The sequence below is a fragment of the Salmo salar genome, chromosome 07 (genome assembly GCF_965601325.2).
Source record: "Salmo salar chromosome 07, fSalSal1, whole genome shotgun sequence".
In the NCBI taxonomy this organism is placed as follows: Eukaryota; Metazoa; Chordata; class Actinopteri; order Salmoniformes; family Salmonidae; genus Salmo; species Salmo salar.
Genome location: NC_138297.1, coordinates 19,105,158 through 19,123,461, shown reverse-complemented (window position 1 = coordinate 19,123,461; position 18,304 = coordinate 19,105,158). Strand labels below are relative to the sequence as shown.

The 18,304-nt window shown below is 40.2% G+C and overlaps 1 protein-coding gene and 2 long non-coding RNA genes across 7 annotated transcripts; all 3 read right to left on the bottom strand.

Moving 5' to 3' along the window:
* Positions 1–202: 202 nt before the first annotated feature.
* On the bottom strand, positions 203–7,284 carry LOC106608618 (uncharacterized). Of its 5 annotated transcripts, none has more exons than XM_082977411.1 (7): positions 6,980–7,283; positions 2,609–4,600; positions 2,291–2,451; positions 1,981–2,213; positions 1,269–1,398; positions 1,014–1,111; positions 203–924 (listed from the first exon to the last, which is right to left on the bottom strand). In XM_082977411.1, the coding sequence occupies exons 2-7, from the start codon at positions 4,584–4,586 to the stop codon at positions 786–788; spliced, it is 2,739 nt and encodes a 912-aa protein (XP_082833537.1). In that variant the 5' UTR covers positions 4,587–4,600; positions 6,980–7,283; the 3' UTR covers positions 203–785. The 5 variants fall into 5 exon arrangements, with proteins under 5 accessions (XP_082833537.1, XP_045577576.2, XP_045577577.2 ...); XM_045721620.2 differs by lacking the exon at positions 6,980–7,283 and adding an exon at positions 6,543–6,960; XM_045721621.2 differs by lacking the exon at positions 6,980–7,283 and adding an exon at positions 6,184–6,422.
* A 1,340-nt stretch (positions 7,285–8,624) lies between these two features.
* LOC106608621 (uncharacterized) lies at positions 8,625–11,425 on the bottom strand. Its single transcript, XR_014392877.1, has 4 exons — positions 10,616–11,425; positions 10,472–10,530; positions 10,154–10,206; positions 8,625–10,054 (listed from the first exon to the last, which is right to left on the bottom strand). It is a non-coding gene; the product is annotated as an uncharacterized LOC106608621 (long non-coding RNA).
* A 3,520-nt stretch (positions 11,426–14,945) lies between these two features.
* LOC145880000 (uncharacterized) lies at positions 14,946–15,838 on the bottom strand. Its single transcript, XR_014392876.1, has 3 exons — positions 15,578–15,838; positions 15,258–15,418; positions 14,946–15,180 (listed from the first exon to the last, which is right to left on the bottom strand). It is a non-coding gene; the product is annotated as an uncharacterized LOC145880000 (long non-coding RNA).
* Positions 15,839–18,304: the final 2,466 nt, after the last annotated feature.

The following is an 18,304-nucleotide window of genomic DNA, read 5'->3' as shown; positions in this document are numbered from 1 at the left end:
ACCCTGTCAGAATTCCTGATGACTCTGAAGTCTGTTTTTTATTGTGGTTGATCTGGTGCTGGATGTGTGGCTGCTTGTGGCTTTATACCAGAAAGAGGACAATGTTTTGTTCCTGCTGCATGCTAGTTTGTTTACTCTACACCAGCAGCTGTTGCAGGTGGGAGGGAATGTCTGGGTGTGTCAAAAAAAAGACAATTCTATATTGTTCTTTGAAAGCCTTTATTATATTGAGAGAGATGCATTAACATTTTATTGTGGTGTTCGATTAATATAAAACTGTTGATGATCATCACCACATGTGTAACCTTCACAGTTCTATCCACAAGAGGGGGTCACAGCTCCTCCATTGTATTTCTCAATTCAGTGATATCAATTGTTTCAATGCACTCTTGGGCAGACTTCATTTTCATATCAAGCAAAACACAGATTTAAAAAAACATGTCAATACTTTGATCCAGACATCCCTGATAAATCTCATACAGATCATTTATATTATTACACATCCTGTATACCTTAAGTGAAGACAGTAAAAAAGTTATCACTACCTTTTATCAAAACTTTGTGTGTACTGTATTTTTGTATGAACTCCCATAATATGTAGGCTATAACCATGTAAGATCATTATTTGTAAAAAATCATATGGATATTAGGTCTATCAGTGAAAATATAGAATATAAAATGTCCTTGAGACAGTTAAAATCATTGGCTCTACCTACACAAAGTCAAAAGTATTACAATAGTTGATATTTCATCAGTTCAAATGCCAGACAGTTTACATTTCAGAATCATGAGCTTAGATCTCTCTGAAACATGTTTTTCAGACCAGGCCTCGAATTCCAGCCCTGTTTCTTGGCCAACATGTAGACGCATCCAAAGAGATCAGGGAACATTTTCATCAGGTCAACAGATTCTAAATCCTTAGCACTGCAGAAGGAGAAACAAAACACTCAGCCACCTTCAATGGTAAGAGACTGAAAACTGTTAGTACTGGGAAAAACATTAGTCTTACTTACTAGTGCTCATGGAGGTTGCGTATGAAGCGTAGTAACCCCAACATGTTCTCAGGGTAGGGCTTTTTGCCATCCATCTTTTTCATCAAATCAGAGGGCAGCTGTGAACACAAAACAATCTGTAAATTGTGTAGCCTCTGTGAGCTTTCTACACGCTCTGCCAGGGGAGAGGGTACTCCCACTCTTTTGCGTTAGTATATACATGTTTTAATATACACGTACAGGTATATACATTTAATAAAATGACATCTGCTTCACCTTGGATTTCCACTGACAGAAGGTTCTCTCCACAGCACTTTGTTTCAGAGCTTCTAGAAGTTTTGGGTCAGCATCGCTATACTTCCCAACCTCCTTCTCATTCCCAATTCTTCTCAAGTACTCAACTCTCCTGAAAGACAACAATGTGCAGTAGAAAATGTCTAGTCATACATTCATGTACTTTGTGTACTCATAGTTTAATGTATATACTTCAGCATTGTCTCTTATTTTGCCCAAGCTAAAGCATCCTATGCATCTGAATAATATTAACTCATTATTTTCATTATGCATGCATAGTATTATCATTGTGTTATAATTGTGTCACTGTGTCAATCATTCTGTCACAATTACTGGAATACTGATCACAAAATGTTTTGTCCTTATCTCCTTATGTTTAGCTTTAGTTTGTGTGTTAAATGCAATGTATGAAATGTGGTGTGATATCCCTCCTAAATAGCTCGGGCTAATGTTCCTATCGACCCAGTAAGGCCAGCAGGCTAGTCTCTTTATTGGTTGTAACTTATGAAAGTTGTATTGTCAATTTGTTTTGTTATTTAAATGCCACTTTAAATGTGTACATGACACTGCAACAAAATTTCCCCATGGGGACAAAAAGTCAGTAAAGTTCATTATTATTATTTTCATTATTACCCATTATACAGGGTGCCATACTAACAAACACATTTTTCAAGTGACAAAAAAGGATTTTCACCTCTGTGGTTTCCAGAAGAGGGGATGATTCAGGGTCTCCTCCACTGTAGGTCTCTCATCAGGGTCTTCATTGATCATCCACTCAATGAGGTCTTTTATCACCTCGTCTGCCACATGTTCTAGTGTGTAAGTCCCCTTGATTATGTTTCCATTCTGTTCAAGTTCATCACCAAGTGGATCTTCAAAGGGGTGGTGTCCACCAGAAAGAATGTAGTATACCAACATCCCAGCCACCTGAAATTACAACAATCATTCAGTCCATCGCTCTACAAACAGGAAATGTTCTGTATTCTATCTTCACGTTGCTCAACCTGTATATCAGAGCTCCTCTTATATCCAGAGCCTTGTTTGTCTAACGTCTCCTTTGCCATCCAGCATTTTGTTCCTGCAGGGATTGTGTATAGAGTTGTTTGTTCCACTGTCAATCTGCAACTTATGCCAAAATCTGCCAATTTTGCATTTCCATTGATATCTGTAAAGGATAAACAATATCATGCTTTTCATAAGTATAGATACTAGAAAATGACTTTAAGACACTGCATATGGATTTTTAATCCATAATGATGAAAGCCATGTTTTAGATTTAGTGGGAGTGAAAGGCTTAACTGTGCAATACTATAGTATCTCACCTATCAAAACATTCTGAGGTTTGATATCCCGATGAAGGACTTTGGTAGTTGGACAATGAATGACACTTAAACTGCGGAGCACCTCTTGAGTGATTTTCATCAGGGCATGAGTGTCGTCCTTGGACAGGTGTGTATTAATGTATTCATCCAGAGTGTATTCACAGAGCTGAAGAGCAAGATAACCAAAAAAACTGTCTTCTGCAAAGTCCATGTATCTCACAATACAGGTACTGTCAAGCTCTGGAAGACGTAAAAATCCTTCCTCATTCTTGAGAAACTGATAGTTTGACCTGATCATTCTCTTTATGGCTACTTCAGTGCCATCATCCCTCAGGCCCAAGAAGACCTCAGTTCCATCACTTCCCTTTGCTATGCGGAAGTAATTATCAGCATATATTAGAGTGAGGTTTCCTACTTTATAAACTTTACTTTCATCCATGCTGGCAAGCTTCTCTAACTGTGTCTCCCACCGCTTGCTGACTTTGTGCCATTTGCGCTGTAATGATGACATGTCAGTGGTGGGTTGGATCGGCTTCACACTAGAACACTCATCAAGGCCAGATTCCTCAACAGCAGTAGATGAAGTATTGAAGGATAAACATGTTTTATTTTCTTGTGCGTCTGTCTCTTGTTTTGGTATGTCTTTCTTTTTTGCCTTTCTCTTCTTCTTCTTCTTCTTCTTCTTGGTTTCTGACAAATTACTGTCTTTTGAATCTTCACCTGCTGACTTGGAGACTGAATGTTGTCTTTTTAAGGACCTGTTTAGAGCTCTCAGCTTTGCTTTCAGGTTTTCATCCGTTCCCCAGATAAGCAGTCCGTCAGGTACCGGAGTCAGTCCCAGAGAGCTGATGTAACCAGGAACACAACTAAATGTGGAAAGATCTGCTAGCAAGGCATAGGCATACATCATCAATTCATAGGGATAACCCTTCCTCTGTGTGCATGGGACAATGTGCTTGCATATTTTCTCAAGGTCAGAGTTGCTCCAACGATCCTTGTCTTTTGTCTTCTGTGTGATGCCATAGAGCGTAACAATGATCAATGGCATGAGATAATCTTCTGTTTTACAGGAAATCAGTTTCACTAACTCAGGAATTAGGGTAAGTGACACCTCATTAGGTATTTCCTTCATGGCGCAAACAACTCTATAAAAGGATTTCAATGCACCTGCTCTAAATTTCAGAGGAACTGTGGACAGACGTCTGCTTATATGTTCAACATAGGAAACTAGTTTCTTGGAATCGTTCAACCATTTAATGGCTTTCTGGAAGTATTCGTCTTCATTTGCACCTTCAATGTTAAAGCACATGTCAATCATAGTGAGGTGGGTTTGTGGGTTCTCCTCTAGTAGGTGAAGATCATAGTGTTTGAAAACATCTGTTGGGGATGAATGTTTTATTGCTTGTACAAAATGTAAAAAAAGCTTGATTTTGGAAAAGAACTCACTCTCTTTAGCAAAGTTTTCAATTATTGTGGCCAATTTCTGATCAATTGCAGGATGGACGCCATGTTTTAGCCACATTAAAGCTCCAGATTCTAGCAACTTCTTCACAATATCCTCTCTGTCATGTGCTAATTGAAGTGGAGAGAATGATTGTTCTGCTGGACCATTTGGATCTGCCTTTGCTTCCAGTAATGTTGTCACTATATTCACTGGAACTTTATGCCGTCCAGCATAATGCAGCGGTGCTAAATATCTCCTTGATGGTTTGTTGGGGTCAGCACCTTTTCCCAGAAGAAATGTACAAATCTCCTGATTTGCAAATGCAACAGCAGTAATTAAAGGTGTTACTTCATCTTGTAACTCAACACAAGGGTACAACGCATTGATGTCCTTTCCTCTAATCAGTTTCTTCAGCCTCTCCAGATTATTATTAATAATGCACTTTATAATAGGATCTGTTGACTCTGAGATAACCAGTTTGGCCAGGAGTTCTTGAAAATTAATCTTGTGTTCCATAATTCCTGACGATGTCATCTACACAGGGATATCTGAGGAAGAAAACGAAGGTGGTGAGTATAGTTTAACTTTTTAATGAAATAAAACAAATTATAGTAGGCCTAACTTTATATGTAATCTACACTTATACTGAACAAAAATATAAACGCAACAATTTTAAATGGGCCTCAGGATCTCGTCATAGTATCTCTGTGCATTCAAATTGCCATCGATAAAATGCAATTGTTTGTTGTCCGTAGCTTATGCTTGCCCATTCCATATCCACACCACCACCATGGGGCACTCTGTTCACAAAGTTGACATCAGTAACCCGAGATATATGGTCTGATATAGCATGGCTATCAGCCAATCAGCATTCAGGGTTTTAACCACACAGTTTATAAGGTTCTTTATAAACTTGGTGGTTCGAGCCCTGAATATTGATTGGCTGACAACCGTGGTATTTCAGACTATACCACGGGTATGACAAAACATTTATTTTTACTGCTATAATTACGTTGGTAACCAGTTTATAATAGTAATAAGGCACCTCTGGGGTTTGTGATATATGCCCAATATACCACGGATAAGGGCAGTGTCCGGGCACTCCGCGTTGCGTTGTGCATTAGAACAGCCCTTAGCCGTGGTATATTGGCCATACACCACACCTCCTCGAGCCTTATTGCTTAAATATAGAACCCTTTTTTTAGGCTATATAAAATATATTTTTTTCTAAGAGTGTACTTACTGTACATTACAATTGGGTGGAGTTCATTTGGAGAATAATACAACTCCTGTACTGTTTTATCAAATAGTCTGCCACAGTGGAAGCATCATAATACCCTTAAAATCCCGGAAATGGTTCCAACTGTTTTCCGTCATTCATTTTCACATTGCTTACGTTCCAAACACTTAAAAGACGCACCCTATTCCCTCAGCCCACAAATGAAGTGCACACTTCTGATGACGTGTCATGACGTCTGACGAGTATACACTTGCAGGGCAAGAGAGGAAGGATTTTTTTCACTTCTATCTTAGGTAAAAACACCACATTTTCTTACCTTACAAAAAGAAATTGAACTGTATTTTAAGACAATTAAATACTCTACTAATAAAAAAGCTGTTAGAATAATAAGTGTATGTATGTCCCTTAAGGTCCTTGTGTAATGTGATATTGTACCCCCTAGCCCAATTATCCTTTGTATATTATTTATATATACACACACTTGTGTTCCCACATTTACTTCCTGTATGGATTTGTTGTTAATAAAAAATAAAACTAACAAAGAAGGAATGATTTGTAAATGGCCGCCCTTGCCCGGAAAATCGTCACTTGTTCATCCCGCGATGATTGTGTTTTCATCCACCGGAAGGTGGCGCTTTATATGCGCTAGTCAATTATGATTGCATGTCTACTTATATTGACTATATAATTATTAATATACGCCTACTGTATGATAGCTAGCAAATTAATTAGCTAATTAACGTTAGCGTGCCTAGCTACTTCTGAAGAAGGAAATGTTTTTATTTCTACAATTTCCAAATGCTAACCAAACAAAAACATCATTACTTTTATGAGACGTGTTTGTGCATTAGTAGCACAATTTCTAACTTATTTACCTTCGTTTTTACTTACACTTGTATGATGACTTCATATCGACGTAGAGTTTTTAAGTTTTGGCGATACTTTTCTTCGCGGATATACAATCATCGCGAATTGAATTGTGGGGCGTTTCAAGCCCCGATGTGAACATAATTGTACACTCGTTTACTCCATTAAAAAAACAGGGCCGAGGGGCTTACGTTGCAAACGTCCCTGCTTTGGCTAATCATTTGAACCGACGACAAATATGGCCGATGGGATTCCCCCAAGGGCATAGGGCGGAGGGTTTAGGGTCGAGGGCTGTCTACTTTCAGTTTGAAACATACTTTCAGTTTGAAACACAACCATTTGAATTTTACATCTAATTTATTGTGTGTTTGGTGTAGGCTTACCTTGGCGTGACGTTCTGATAAGCCGTGTATTGTTAATGTTATGCTAAATATTTATAAAAGTTATCATGTCCGAGAGAGATTTGCGCGGTTATCAATGTGCCACCCCAGGGTAAGCCTACACGAAACACAGACCTTATATGAAGTAGTTTTAAAACCACAGATGGAAAAATTAATGGTGAAAAAACGATTGGAACGATTTCCGGGTTTTATGATTCATACTGTGGCACTGAATAAAACATGCAGTTTGACAGCTCTGGTGCATAAAACTAAAGGTGTGGTGGTTTACCTGACTAAAGTACTGTTGACAGAATTTTGGGGAAAAATCATTTTAATAGTTTCAAATGCGGAGGATTAGTTGTTTCCACTAACATAACTTCGAAAGAGCAACATTCACTGGACTGTGCCAATTGCCTCAAATCTATTTAAAAAGTACATACCTCTAAGAGTTCTTAAGATGAGAAAGGCTGACGCTTACAGTGCGGAAGAAACATCGGCCGCGTTCAAGAGCATCAAAGCGACTGTTGACTGACTGATCTACAAATCACCTTCCATCATAAGTAACGACTCATTATTAACAGTCAGTCACAATTTGCCTATAATACATAGCTAGAAGGTTAATTTGACAAAATGTATCACTTCTAAACATGACCCTCGAACACGGACATGAACGGTTCTTCTTTAAATCAGAGAGGAAGCGAGCGAATCCCAAAAGCAGAGTTTGTAAACCCAGTGGCGCAACATCGCGAGACTTTCGGGAACGTTTGCGAGGCGACGCACAATTGGCCCAGCGTCCTCCGGGTTAGGGGAGGGTTTAGCAGGTCGGGATGTCCTTGTCACACCAGGCCGGAAGCATGCACGGTCGCCAGGTGTTTCCTCCCACACATTGGTGCGGCTAGCTTCCAGTGTGTCAAGAAGCTGTGCGGCTCGGGTTGTTTCGGAAGACGCATGGCTCTCAACCTTCACCTCTCCCGAGTCCGTACGGGAGTTGCAGTGATGGGACAAGACTAACTACAAAGTGCGGAGAAAAAGGGGTAAAGGGTATACCTAAAGTGTCTAGTCGTACAATCAAGCTGTTTCCAAAGTTTACTGATGAGTATATTCAACCCTAGCTAAAAGCCTATAGGCCTGTTTATTAAAAATAAAGTTATTTAAGTCCGAAGTTGTAGTGAGAACATGTCATATGTTTAATTTTTATTTATTTTATTTAACCTTTTAACTAGGCAAGTCAGTTTTACAATTCTTATTTACAATGACGGCCTACCAAAAGGCAAAAGACCTCCTGCGGGACGGGGATTAAACATTTTAAATAAATAAATAACATAAATATAGGACAAAACACACATCACAACAAGAGAGACAACACAACACTACATAGAGAGACCTAAGACAACAACATAGCAAGGTAGCAACACATGACAACACAGCATGGTAGCGACACAACATGACAACATGGTACAAACATTATTGGGCACAGACAACAGCACAAAGGGCAAGAAGGTAGAGACAACAATACATTTAAGGGGTGTTTCATGATTGTGATTCCTGAACAAAAACGTTTAAATGTTTCAGTGCTTAGGAACTACAATGGTTCGAATACACCTACGCTTTCTGTGAAGAACTACAACTCCCTGTTTCACATTGCATCGGGTCCAGCGGTGGTGACCGGAAATGACTCCGAAATTGTAACCTCTTCTTTGGTTTGTTTAGACATAATGTACACTGTAATGGATACAATTCTTTTTAGCCATTGCTTTTGACACCAAACTGTAGATGGAAATGCATGCTATTCATTTTGTACTATGCCCTTCCATCTAAGATGTAAGCCTAACTTATCGCTTCTTGCATGTTGAATGTAGGCCCTAAATGCATGTACCAGAATAATTATTTATGTGCTACTTCGACCACACCATGGCCTCGAGTCTCCTCTATCCAGCAAAGTATAGTTATCAGAAATTATGAGTCTACAAGGCTTGATCTCTATTTGTTTTTCTCTGTAATATTTACACTTAATCCTTAAAGCTAGAATCATTTGTTGCTAAATCCATTTTTGGATGGTTAAATGTTGCAGGAGGCAGGCAGGATCACATGCAGAAGTTATTTATTTTAAAAATGACAACAGTGATTTAGATGTTCAAATTACAATATTTACAAAATTATCTAAATTGATGTTTACAAACTCCACAACTAACAAGTCAATGAAAATACAATACTTTGGAGGAAGCAAACCTGTCTATTCCATTAGACTCAGGTTGGGGTATAGCAGGTTCACGTCAGGTTCCCCTCACCATGACATAAATGGTAAATGACATGAAAGAATGGCCTATATATCACATCTAACAATTAAACAGAAATGGCCAGAGTGCTTCCTTTAACCCAAAAATAACAAAACATACCATTTTTGTTGTATGTTTAATATTTTTTCATTTTACCCCCCTTTTTTTACTTAAATACTGTACACCACTGAATTACATACATTAAAACAGAATGGACAAGAAACAAACAACAATTAGACACACTCAGCCTCATACATTTTTTCCTCCATCAATATCCCCATCGTTGTCGTAATCCCCATCATAGTCATCATCCTCATCCACTTCCTCAATGTCCTCCACTTCAATGTTTATACCGCTGCCCTCAAAAAAGCACTTCTGAACAATTCACTTTGTCCTTCTGCATGCTGATGCTCAGCAAGCATTCCAGCAAGGACAGCTCTTGCCCCAAGACTAAATCCATCTTGCTCTGTGTAATGTTGTAAGGCCTCCACGATCAGTTCCTGCTCATGTGAGTAGAACTTCTTGGCAGTGATGGCTTCATCCTCAATGTACCAGTTATCTTCACACGCCCGTTCTGAGGGAATGGAGCACAGAGAGCCTTTGCTTGAAGTGAAACTCCCCATCATCCTCTGCTCTTCCTGCTCTCCAGGACCAAACAGTGCTGTCCACCTGCACTGCATCCTCATACACCAGGACTTGTGAGAGCTGTGAGGAAAAACCTGGTCTCAGGTTGTAGTCCTTAAAAAACTTTTTTTTTTTAAAGAGTATGCTACTACCGACCGTGGCAAGCTTTTTGGACAGGCGGTTGGCAATACCTTGACCATCTATTGATAACAGATAAGACAGACAAAAAAATATGTTAAAGGTAATCCAATCTAAACAAAAACATTCAAAAATGACAACAGCTGCTATACACTTTATTACCATCCAACAATAGACCATAAGCATCAGAAACAAGTTCAAAAACAGCAACACATTTTTGATTGATTGTGTTTGCCCACCCAGAAATATCATAGAACTGATATGAGTTGACTTGTTCCTATTGTTGAATATATATTTCCTGCATATTATCTCTTCAGGCCACAGAGTAACCTCCGTTCTAGCACCAGACTGAATGTTCCTTCCAAATTGGTCTTCAATCTGTTACTCTGCAGTCTGTGGAGTGCAGTCTGGAAGAGACTGCTGGTGGGGGACCATCGATGGAGGATGCCGTTCTTCCTCTCCATCGTCTTCAGTTTTCTGTAATCAGAAAAGTTCTAAATACTTTAACCAGGGAGATCAATTATATGACTTAATCTAACAATTGCACTATTAAAAACTAACAGAGGAAGTACCTACCGATCTGCATAAGCTGAGCAACAGCTATTCCATCTCCACTTTCCTGCTGGGCCCTGAAGATAAAAAAATGGATTAGAGATGCATGCCAAATTTTTATTTTATTTTTATTACATACATTGCTATTGTATGTTGCTGGAGCATTGCAACATATTGCTTATCCCAACACAGAGCAGGTTTTTGCTTCTCAAGGGTGACACTAACATTCCTGCCACAATCCCGAATGGTGTCCAGTGTTGTTCCTAAAACATAATTGACAGATGTGACAAATTCTAATCAATACTCAAATTCTATTCTTAGAGAATTGATGCACTGGTTTACCTGTTAGAGACTGCAATTTCTGCCATTTTCCATTCTGCTTCTGTTGCAACTTTCGTCCACTAAAATAAAAAACTGGAAATGTTAGGAACATCACAAGAGTCAACCAGCATCAAGTAAATTAATGACAATTCCAAGTGTACTAACGTTGCCTCTGGCACATCTTTTCCCATGGTGAAGGGCATCAGTCAGGAGGTCAATACGATGGGACGGCGTCATCTAGTGACCTTCCCAAAGTGCCTCAGATACGACCACAGCATCTCCATCTGCTTCCCATTTCCCAGTCCAGCACCTTCAACACATCTTGTGTTGAATTTCATCTACAAATATAAAACATGTCATACCATGGCAAAAGGATTTAGTTAAACCTTAAAAACATTAAATACCTAGTGACAATATTAATGATCATGTTCAAGTACCCGACATGGCAAGTCGTGTCCGTAAGCATGGAAAACTGACAGATTTGGTCCCATGCTTCAATTCAGGAATGTATATCTAAAAAGTTTAACAAAATGTTTTTAAAAAAGTGTGAAAACTGCTATTCAAATGTTAAAGTAAATGGGATCTTGAATAACAAAGGTTAATTACTTGCACATGTGGTTAGATCTTGCATGTAATGTCATACATGAAGATGAGATTGATGTTCTCACCTCTCATCCCCTCCATCTCTCAGCAGGTACACTGCATTTGACAAACTATGTAGGAGAGTCATCATTATTTGCATACTAAATTACCAAACACTGCAAAATAAAATGTTAATAACCGTTTCCTACCTAGGTTTGATCATCAACAGTTTTCTATTAACCACCCTAAAATGTTAATGCACCTCTCAATATAATAAAGGCTATCAAAGAGCAACATAACTGTCTTTTTTTGACACACCCCTGTTTCTTGGCCAACATGTAGACGCATCCAAAGAGATCAGGGACCATCAGGTCAGATGCTAAATCCTCAGCACTGCAGAAGGAGAAACAAACTCAGCCATCTTCAATGGTAAGACAGTGAAAACTGTTAGTACTGGGAAAAACATTAGTCTTACTTACTAGTGCTCATGGAGGTTGCGTATGAAGCGTAGTAACCCCAACATGTTCTCAGGGAAGGGCTTTCTGCCAGCCATCTTTTTCATCAAAGCAGAGGGCAGCTGTGAACACAAAACAATCCGTAAATTGTGTAGCCTCTGAGCTTTCTACACTCTGCCAGGGGAGAGGGTACTCCCACTCTTTTAATATACATGTATACACACATTTAATAAAATGACATCTGCTTCACCTTGGATCTCCACCGACAGGTTCTCTCCATAGCACGTCGAGAAGCTCTGGGTCAGCATCATGACACTTCCCGACCTCTCATTCCCAACTCTCCTGAAAGAAATGAAATGTCTAGTCATACATTCATGTACTCAGTTTAATGCATATACTTCAGCATTCTGTCATTTTGCCCAAGCATCCTATGCATCTGAATAATATTAACTCATTATTTTCATTATGGATGTACAGTTATCATTGTGTCACTGGAATCCTGATCCATAAATGTTTTGTCCTTATGTTTAGCTTTAGTTTGTGTGTTGAATGCAATGTAAGAAATGTGGTTAATCATAATTTATTACCCATTATACACAGTGCCATACTAATTCAAACAACTTCTCAATTGACAAATAAGAATTTTCACCTCTGTGGTTTCCAGAAGGAGGGATGAGTCAGGGTCTCCTCCACTGTAGGTCTCTCATCGGGGTCTTCATTTATCATCCACTCAATGTGACCCTCCAAGGTTGCCGAGTAAACCAGGATGTCGCTATACACGACCACCTGGCGTCAGAGCATGTCCCGAAACACCTCATTGACGAATGCCTGGAACACTCGTAGTGACCAGATATTGTGCTAAAAGCTGTCTTCCATTCATTCCCCTCCCAGATGCGGATAAGATTGTATGCACTCCGTAGGTCCAATTTGGTAAAGAACTGGGCCCCGCGGAGCTCTTTGATAGCTGCCGGGCACCAATGGGAGAGGGTAACGGTACTTGGTGGCGACTTCATTGAGTCCTCTAATCAATACATGGGCGTAACCCTCCATCCTTGGCCATGAAGAATTAACCTGCTGACACAGGAGAAGTGGACCTGCGGATGAAACCTAGTTGGAGCGCCTCATGGATGTACTCTTCCATGGCCTGGGTTTCAGCCACCGACAGAGGGTAGCGGCATCTGCGTGGGGGCGCAGTGAGTGGTTTGATGACGTGTCTGATGGTCCCGGAACCTAGTTGCTGATTATCGAGGGCTTGAACCGCGAAAGGAGAGGAGAGCGGGTATGAGGTGAAGTTGAGAGGCAAGGGTCTGGTCAATAAAGTTCCCCGCGGCACAGGAATCCATTATTGCTGTAGAAACAGTACATGAGGGACAGTCAAATAGTGCGATCGCCACCAAAAAGGGTTTGGCAGAAAGTGATGAGGGGGATACTCACACCTGCCCCAGGAGGTAAAAGATCACGTGAACATCCCTCTACTCTCGTGGATCCGAGTTGGGCCATATCGGACACTGCTGGAGCAGGTGCCCTCCTTGACCACAATAGAGACAGCCCCAGCTGTCGCAGTCTGCATTGCTCTGCCGCGGGGAGGCAAGTGACCCCTACCGCCATGGGTTCAGGCTCTGATACAAAGTTTTCACTGAGGGAGGGAGAGAAGCGATGAGTGCCGATGCTCCCGAAGAAGGTTATCCAAGTGGATGGCCATCGCGATGAGTGCTTTCAAGCAGAGGTTGTCATCGACAGGCCAGTTCCATCTGAACCTTCTCGCACAGTCCAGCCGCTGGATGCTGCTACTGTCCAGAAGGTGAGCGCGTACTCGGCAGCCGTCTGGTCCTCCGTAGTTGGAGTAGGCACTCACCCCTCTCTCTGCCCTCCAGTGGATGATCGAAGATCTCTGAACCGAGCCATGAACCCCTCATACGAATCCAGTTCCTCCTCTCTCCCAGACGTCTATGGCCCATTCCAATGCCCGCCCAGTCAGCAGAGAAATAACTGTGGCAACCCTGGACCTGTCAGTGGTAGGAGCTCCCATCTGGTGCGAAAAGTAGAGCGAGTACTGTAGTCGGAAGCCACAGCATTTACATGGTGTGCTGTCATATTTATCCGGGAGGGACATCGCTGACCTGCACAGTTTGCTGAATGGGCTGGTGTGCTAGGTTGACTGGTGGTAGTGTATCCTCCGCTAGTTGAAGGCAACGCCTCTCGGGTATGTTCGAGATGTTGAACACTGCGAAGAGCCTCTTCCATAGCCGTCCCCAATTGTGCCAGCTGGTCGTGGTGTTGACAAAGTAGGTATCCCTGCTCGTCGACCGTCTGCTGCTTCCATTTTGTGAGGCAGTATTCTGTAACCTAGATGCTGGGAGTCGAGAAGCAGGGGGTAAATTTAATATAGCAAGTAACATGGGCAAATACAACGTAGGAGTCACGTCTAGACATGAACAAAATAATACAATACTGTATTAATACTCCTAAGGGAGTGCCAGATAAAGGGGAGGTAATAAGTGAGGTAATGGAGTACAGGTTAGCATAGTGATGAATGCCAGGTGCGCGTAATGATGGTTCCCAGGACCGGTGGTTAGTAAACCGGCGACGTCAAACGCTGGAGGGGAGGAGCAGGAGCAGGAGTAGATGTGACAAAGGTAGAGGAGATGAGACAGAATCAAATGCTCTTTGTGGTAAACAGTAGCTTCTGGTGGTTTATGAAGCCAAAGTGGCTATAAGTTCTAAGTAAAAGACACAAAAACAAAAATTAAGGACGTGAAGCATAGAAAAGTACACATAGAACAGATCTACTGCTTTTAGACTGGCTTTCAACAAGAATGACAGATCTATAACTCACAGTTGTATGTGAAATTGGTGAGGTTGCCCAAAAAGTTATATATTGCAACCAGTGGTGATTTTAGCATGTAAATCTTGGTGGGGCAAACAAAACCCCAAAAATGTGGGATGCATGCCAGCAAAGCCAGTACAGAGCACAGCAGTAAACAAAACATGAATTGCACTATAACAGTGACTAACTGTGCCCAGAAATGCTACATAAAGCTGTCCCAACAACAGAGTCCCAACAGCAGTCCCAAAACCTTACCACTGATACACCAGGGTATCAGCGGAGCCTTGTCTGGCAGCGAAACAGTTCATTCAGCCTCATTTACTTATTTAAAAAAAACATACCTGATATGGCTGACTCGCTGAAACAAATGTGGTTTCTACTGACAATTGAGATGTACAAACTATGGCATAAGGGGACAACAAGCAGATAAGAGGCAATCCGTAATTTCGATTAAGACATAAATGAGCAAGCTAAGATGGACATAGTCAATATAAGTATTTGTTCAGCACTTTTAAAATGTATGTCGTGGAAATATTTGGTCAATCATATTTCACAAATACCGCAGCATGTGAGTTCAAATAGACTTTTTATTACTTCATAATAAAAGCCAAGCTGGATCATGAATACAACTGCCTTCCAGTCTTGGCACAGACTTCTTATACATTTGTCTCCTCCACTGTAGGTCTCTCATCAGGGTCTTCATTGATCATCCACTCAATGAGGTCTTTTATCACCTCGTCTGCCACATGTTCTAGTGTGTAAGTCCCCTTGATTATGTTTCCATTCTGTTCAAGTTCATCACCAAGTGGATCTTCAAAGGGGTGGTGTCCACCAGAAACAATGTAGTATACCAACATCCCAGCCACCTGAAATTACAACAATCATTCAGTCCATCGCTCTACAAACAGGAAATGTTCTGTTTTCTATCTTCACGTTGCTCAACCTGTATATCAGAGCTCCTCTTATATCCAGAGCCTTGTTTGTCTAACGTCTCCTTTGCCATCCAGCATTTTGTTCCTGCAGGGATTGTGTATAGAGTTGTTTGTTCCACTGTCAATCTGCAACTTATGCCAAAATCTGCCAATTTTGCATTTCCATTGATATCTGTAAAGGATAAACAATATCATGCTTTTCATAAGTATAGATACTAGAAAATGACTTTAAGACACTGCATATGGATTTTTAATCCATAATGATGAAAGCCATGTTTTAGATTTAGTGGGAGTGAAAGGCTTAACTGTGCAATACTATAGTATCTCTCACCTATCAAAACATTCTGAGGTTTGATATCCCGATGAAGGACTTTGGTAGCTGGACAATGAATGACACTTAAACTGCGGAGCACCTCTTGAGTGATTTTAATCAGGGCATGAGTGTCGTCCTTGGACAGGTGTGTATTAATGTATTCATCCAGAGTGTATTCACAGAGCTGAAGAGCAAGATAACCAAAAAAACTGTCTTCCGCAAAGTCCATGTATCTCACAATACAGGTACTGTCAAGCTCTGGAAGACATAAAAATCCTTCCTCATTCTTGAGAAACTGATAGTTTCACTTTATCATTGTGCCATTTGCGCTGTAATGGTGACATGTCAGTGGTGGGGTGGAACGGCTTCACACTAGAACATTCATCAAGGCCAGATTCCTCAACAGGAGTAGATGAAGTGTTACAGGTTCCAGTCCTTTCTTTGTATTTTGACATGTCTTGCTTCTCTTTCTTCTTCTTCTTCTTCTTTTTCTTCTTCTTGATTTTGGAGAAAATGCCGTCTTTGTAATCTTCACTTGCAGAGTTAGAAACAGTAAATTGTCTCTTTAAAGACATGTTTAGATTACCCAGTTTTTGTTTCAAGTTTTCATCCATCCCCATTCCTACAATTGTAAGCAATTCCCAGTGATGTAAAGATATTAGGGACATAATGAAATGAAAGCAGACCAGCAAGCAACACATAGGTGTAGACCTTTATGTTCAAGGTGTACTCTTTCTGCAAAAAAGGGACAATACCTTTGCATAATGTTGTAAGGAAGGACTTGCTCCAGCCATCTTTGTCTTTTGTCTTTTGTCTTCTGTATGATTACATACAGTATTGTAACAATTAACAGCAACTGTTGTACATCAGCATTTCGTTTCTCACTAGGAAGCAGCTCCACTAGTTTAGGAATTATGGTAAGTGATACCTTGTTGGGTATTTCTGTCATTGTGCACACTACTAAATGCAAGTTTCTTACTACTGTTGACTTCAGGATTCCCTGAGGAATTCTAGACAGACGTGTGCTTGCATCTTCAAGATAGATATCTAGTTTATTAGAGTCCCTCAGCCATGTAATGCTTCTCTGGCGGTATTCCTCATTGTCAAAACACAAATCAATCATAGTAAATGCTTTTTGAGGGTTCTCCTCTAGTAGGTGTTTGTTGAAGCAGTCAAATCTCAGTTGGGTATTTCTGCTGTACTATACTGAGTTGAAAATCTACGAAAGTTAGAATTTTGTAAAACAACGTATCTTTTGGTGCCAAGTGATGAATTATTTTGACTAGATTCGTATTAATATGCTCATCATTAGGCTGTATAACAGGTCTTATTTGCGCAAAAGCACCAGCATGAATAAGTATCCTCACAATATCCTCTCTATCATGTTTCACTGCCATGTCAAGTGGTGTAAGCCCAAGTGGGCCTATGGCATTCAGTTCGGCTTTTGCTACGATCAATCTCCTCACTGTATTGACAGGTGCTTTGGACATTAAGGCATAATGCAGAGGAGTCAAAAGATTGGATGATGGTTGGTTGGGGTTAGCACCCTCTTGTAGAAGGTACGTACATATTTCTTCATTTGCAGATGCAACAGCAGCAATTAAAGGGGTTACGATATCTTTCCACTCAGCACAATGGTAAAATCCATTAATGTCCTTGCCTCTAATCTGTTTCTTCATTGTTAGAACATAATACGTATGTGAATAATACAATGTAAATCCAAGGCAGAGTTTATAAGACAAATGCTAAAATATAGCTGATTATTTTACCTTATGCTAGCTATTACTGCCATCACAGTTTGACAGCTTAAGTCAGGTGCATACCAAATAACTTTATTCTCTTCCAAGGGTGGCATGGTTAAATAATTAAACCGGCAATTACTGCAGTTTGTAGCATTACAGTTGGCACCAGAACATCCGTGCTCATAACATGTACTTTTCTGATACACAAAAAATACAATGTTTTTAGTAAAGCTTATGACATGATTGTGTAAAATGTAGGATTTGTATTTATTCACTTAATAACTCGCCTGATAATCAAGAAGTTGGAAAACAAGTTACAGTCACAACAATGACATCTCCTGAAATATAAAAACATGTGTTAATGTAAGTATTGCATGTCAGTCTTCTTTCCAATAAAGACAAACAATTGCATTAATAAGGCTATTCTAGTCACTTACCTCGCTCTCTCACTATTACTGCTATAATCTATAACTTGGAAAGAGCAACATTCACTGCAATTTACCCCCAAAATCTACCTTACAACCTTACATTTCTCTTAAAGCACCTCTAAAAGTACTTTGTGGTTAAAAAAAAACCTCCTCTTTCAATCTATAGCTCCACTATAGTGTCCACTCTACTGATGAGGAACAGACATCAACTACCAGTTCTTCCTGATACCCAACTCCTGGTATGGCAGGTAACTTGAACGCTCTAACCAACACCTCTGGGTCGTTCCAGGAAATGAGTGCCTTTTGCGTCCCTTTGGTATTATAAGTAGAAATAGTGCACCAATATTGAATTTGAAAAGCCTGTTATATTAAATGACGTGCCTTTTAATATAGACCACATGGAGAATTCAATCAATCACATTTTTCATTTCAGTAAAGACTTGCTAAAGTGCCAAAATTCAGCATTTTGACATGTCACGCCATGCACACTGTGACTTCTAGGAAGATTTTAACACACTTAACCACAAAATATCTCAAAGCCATTGTATTTTGTTGAATTGACAAAGTAATTTTTG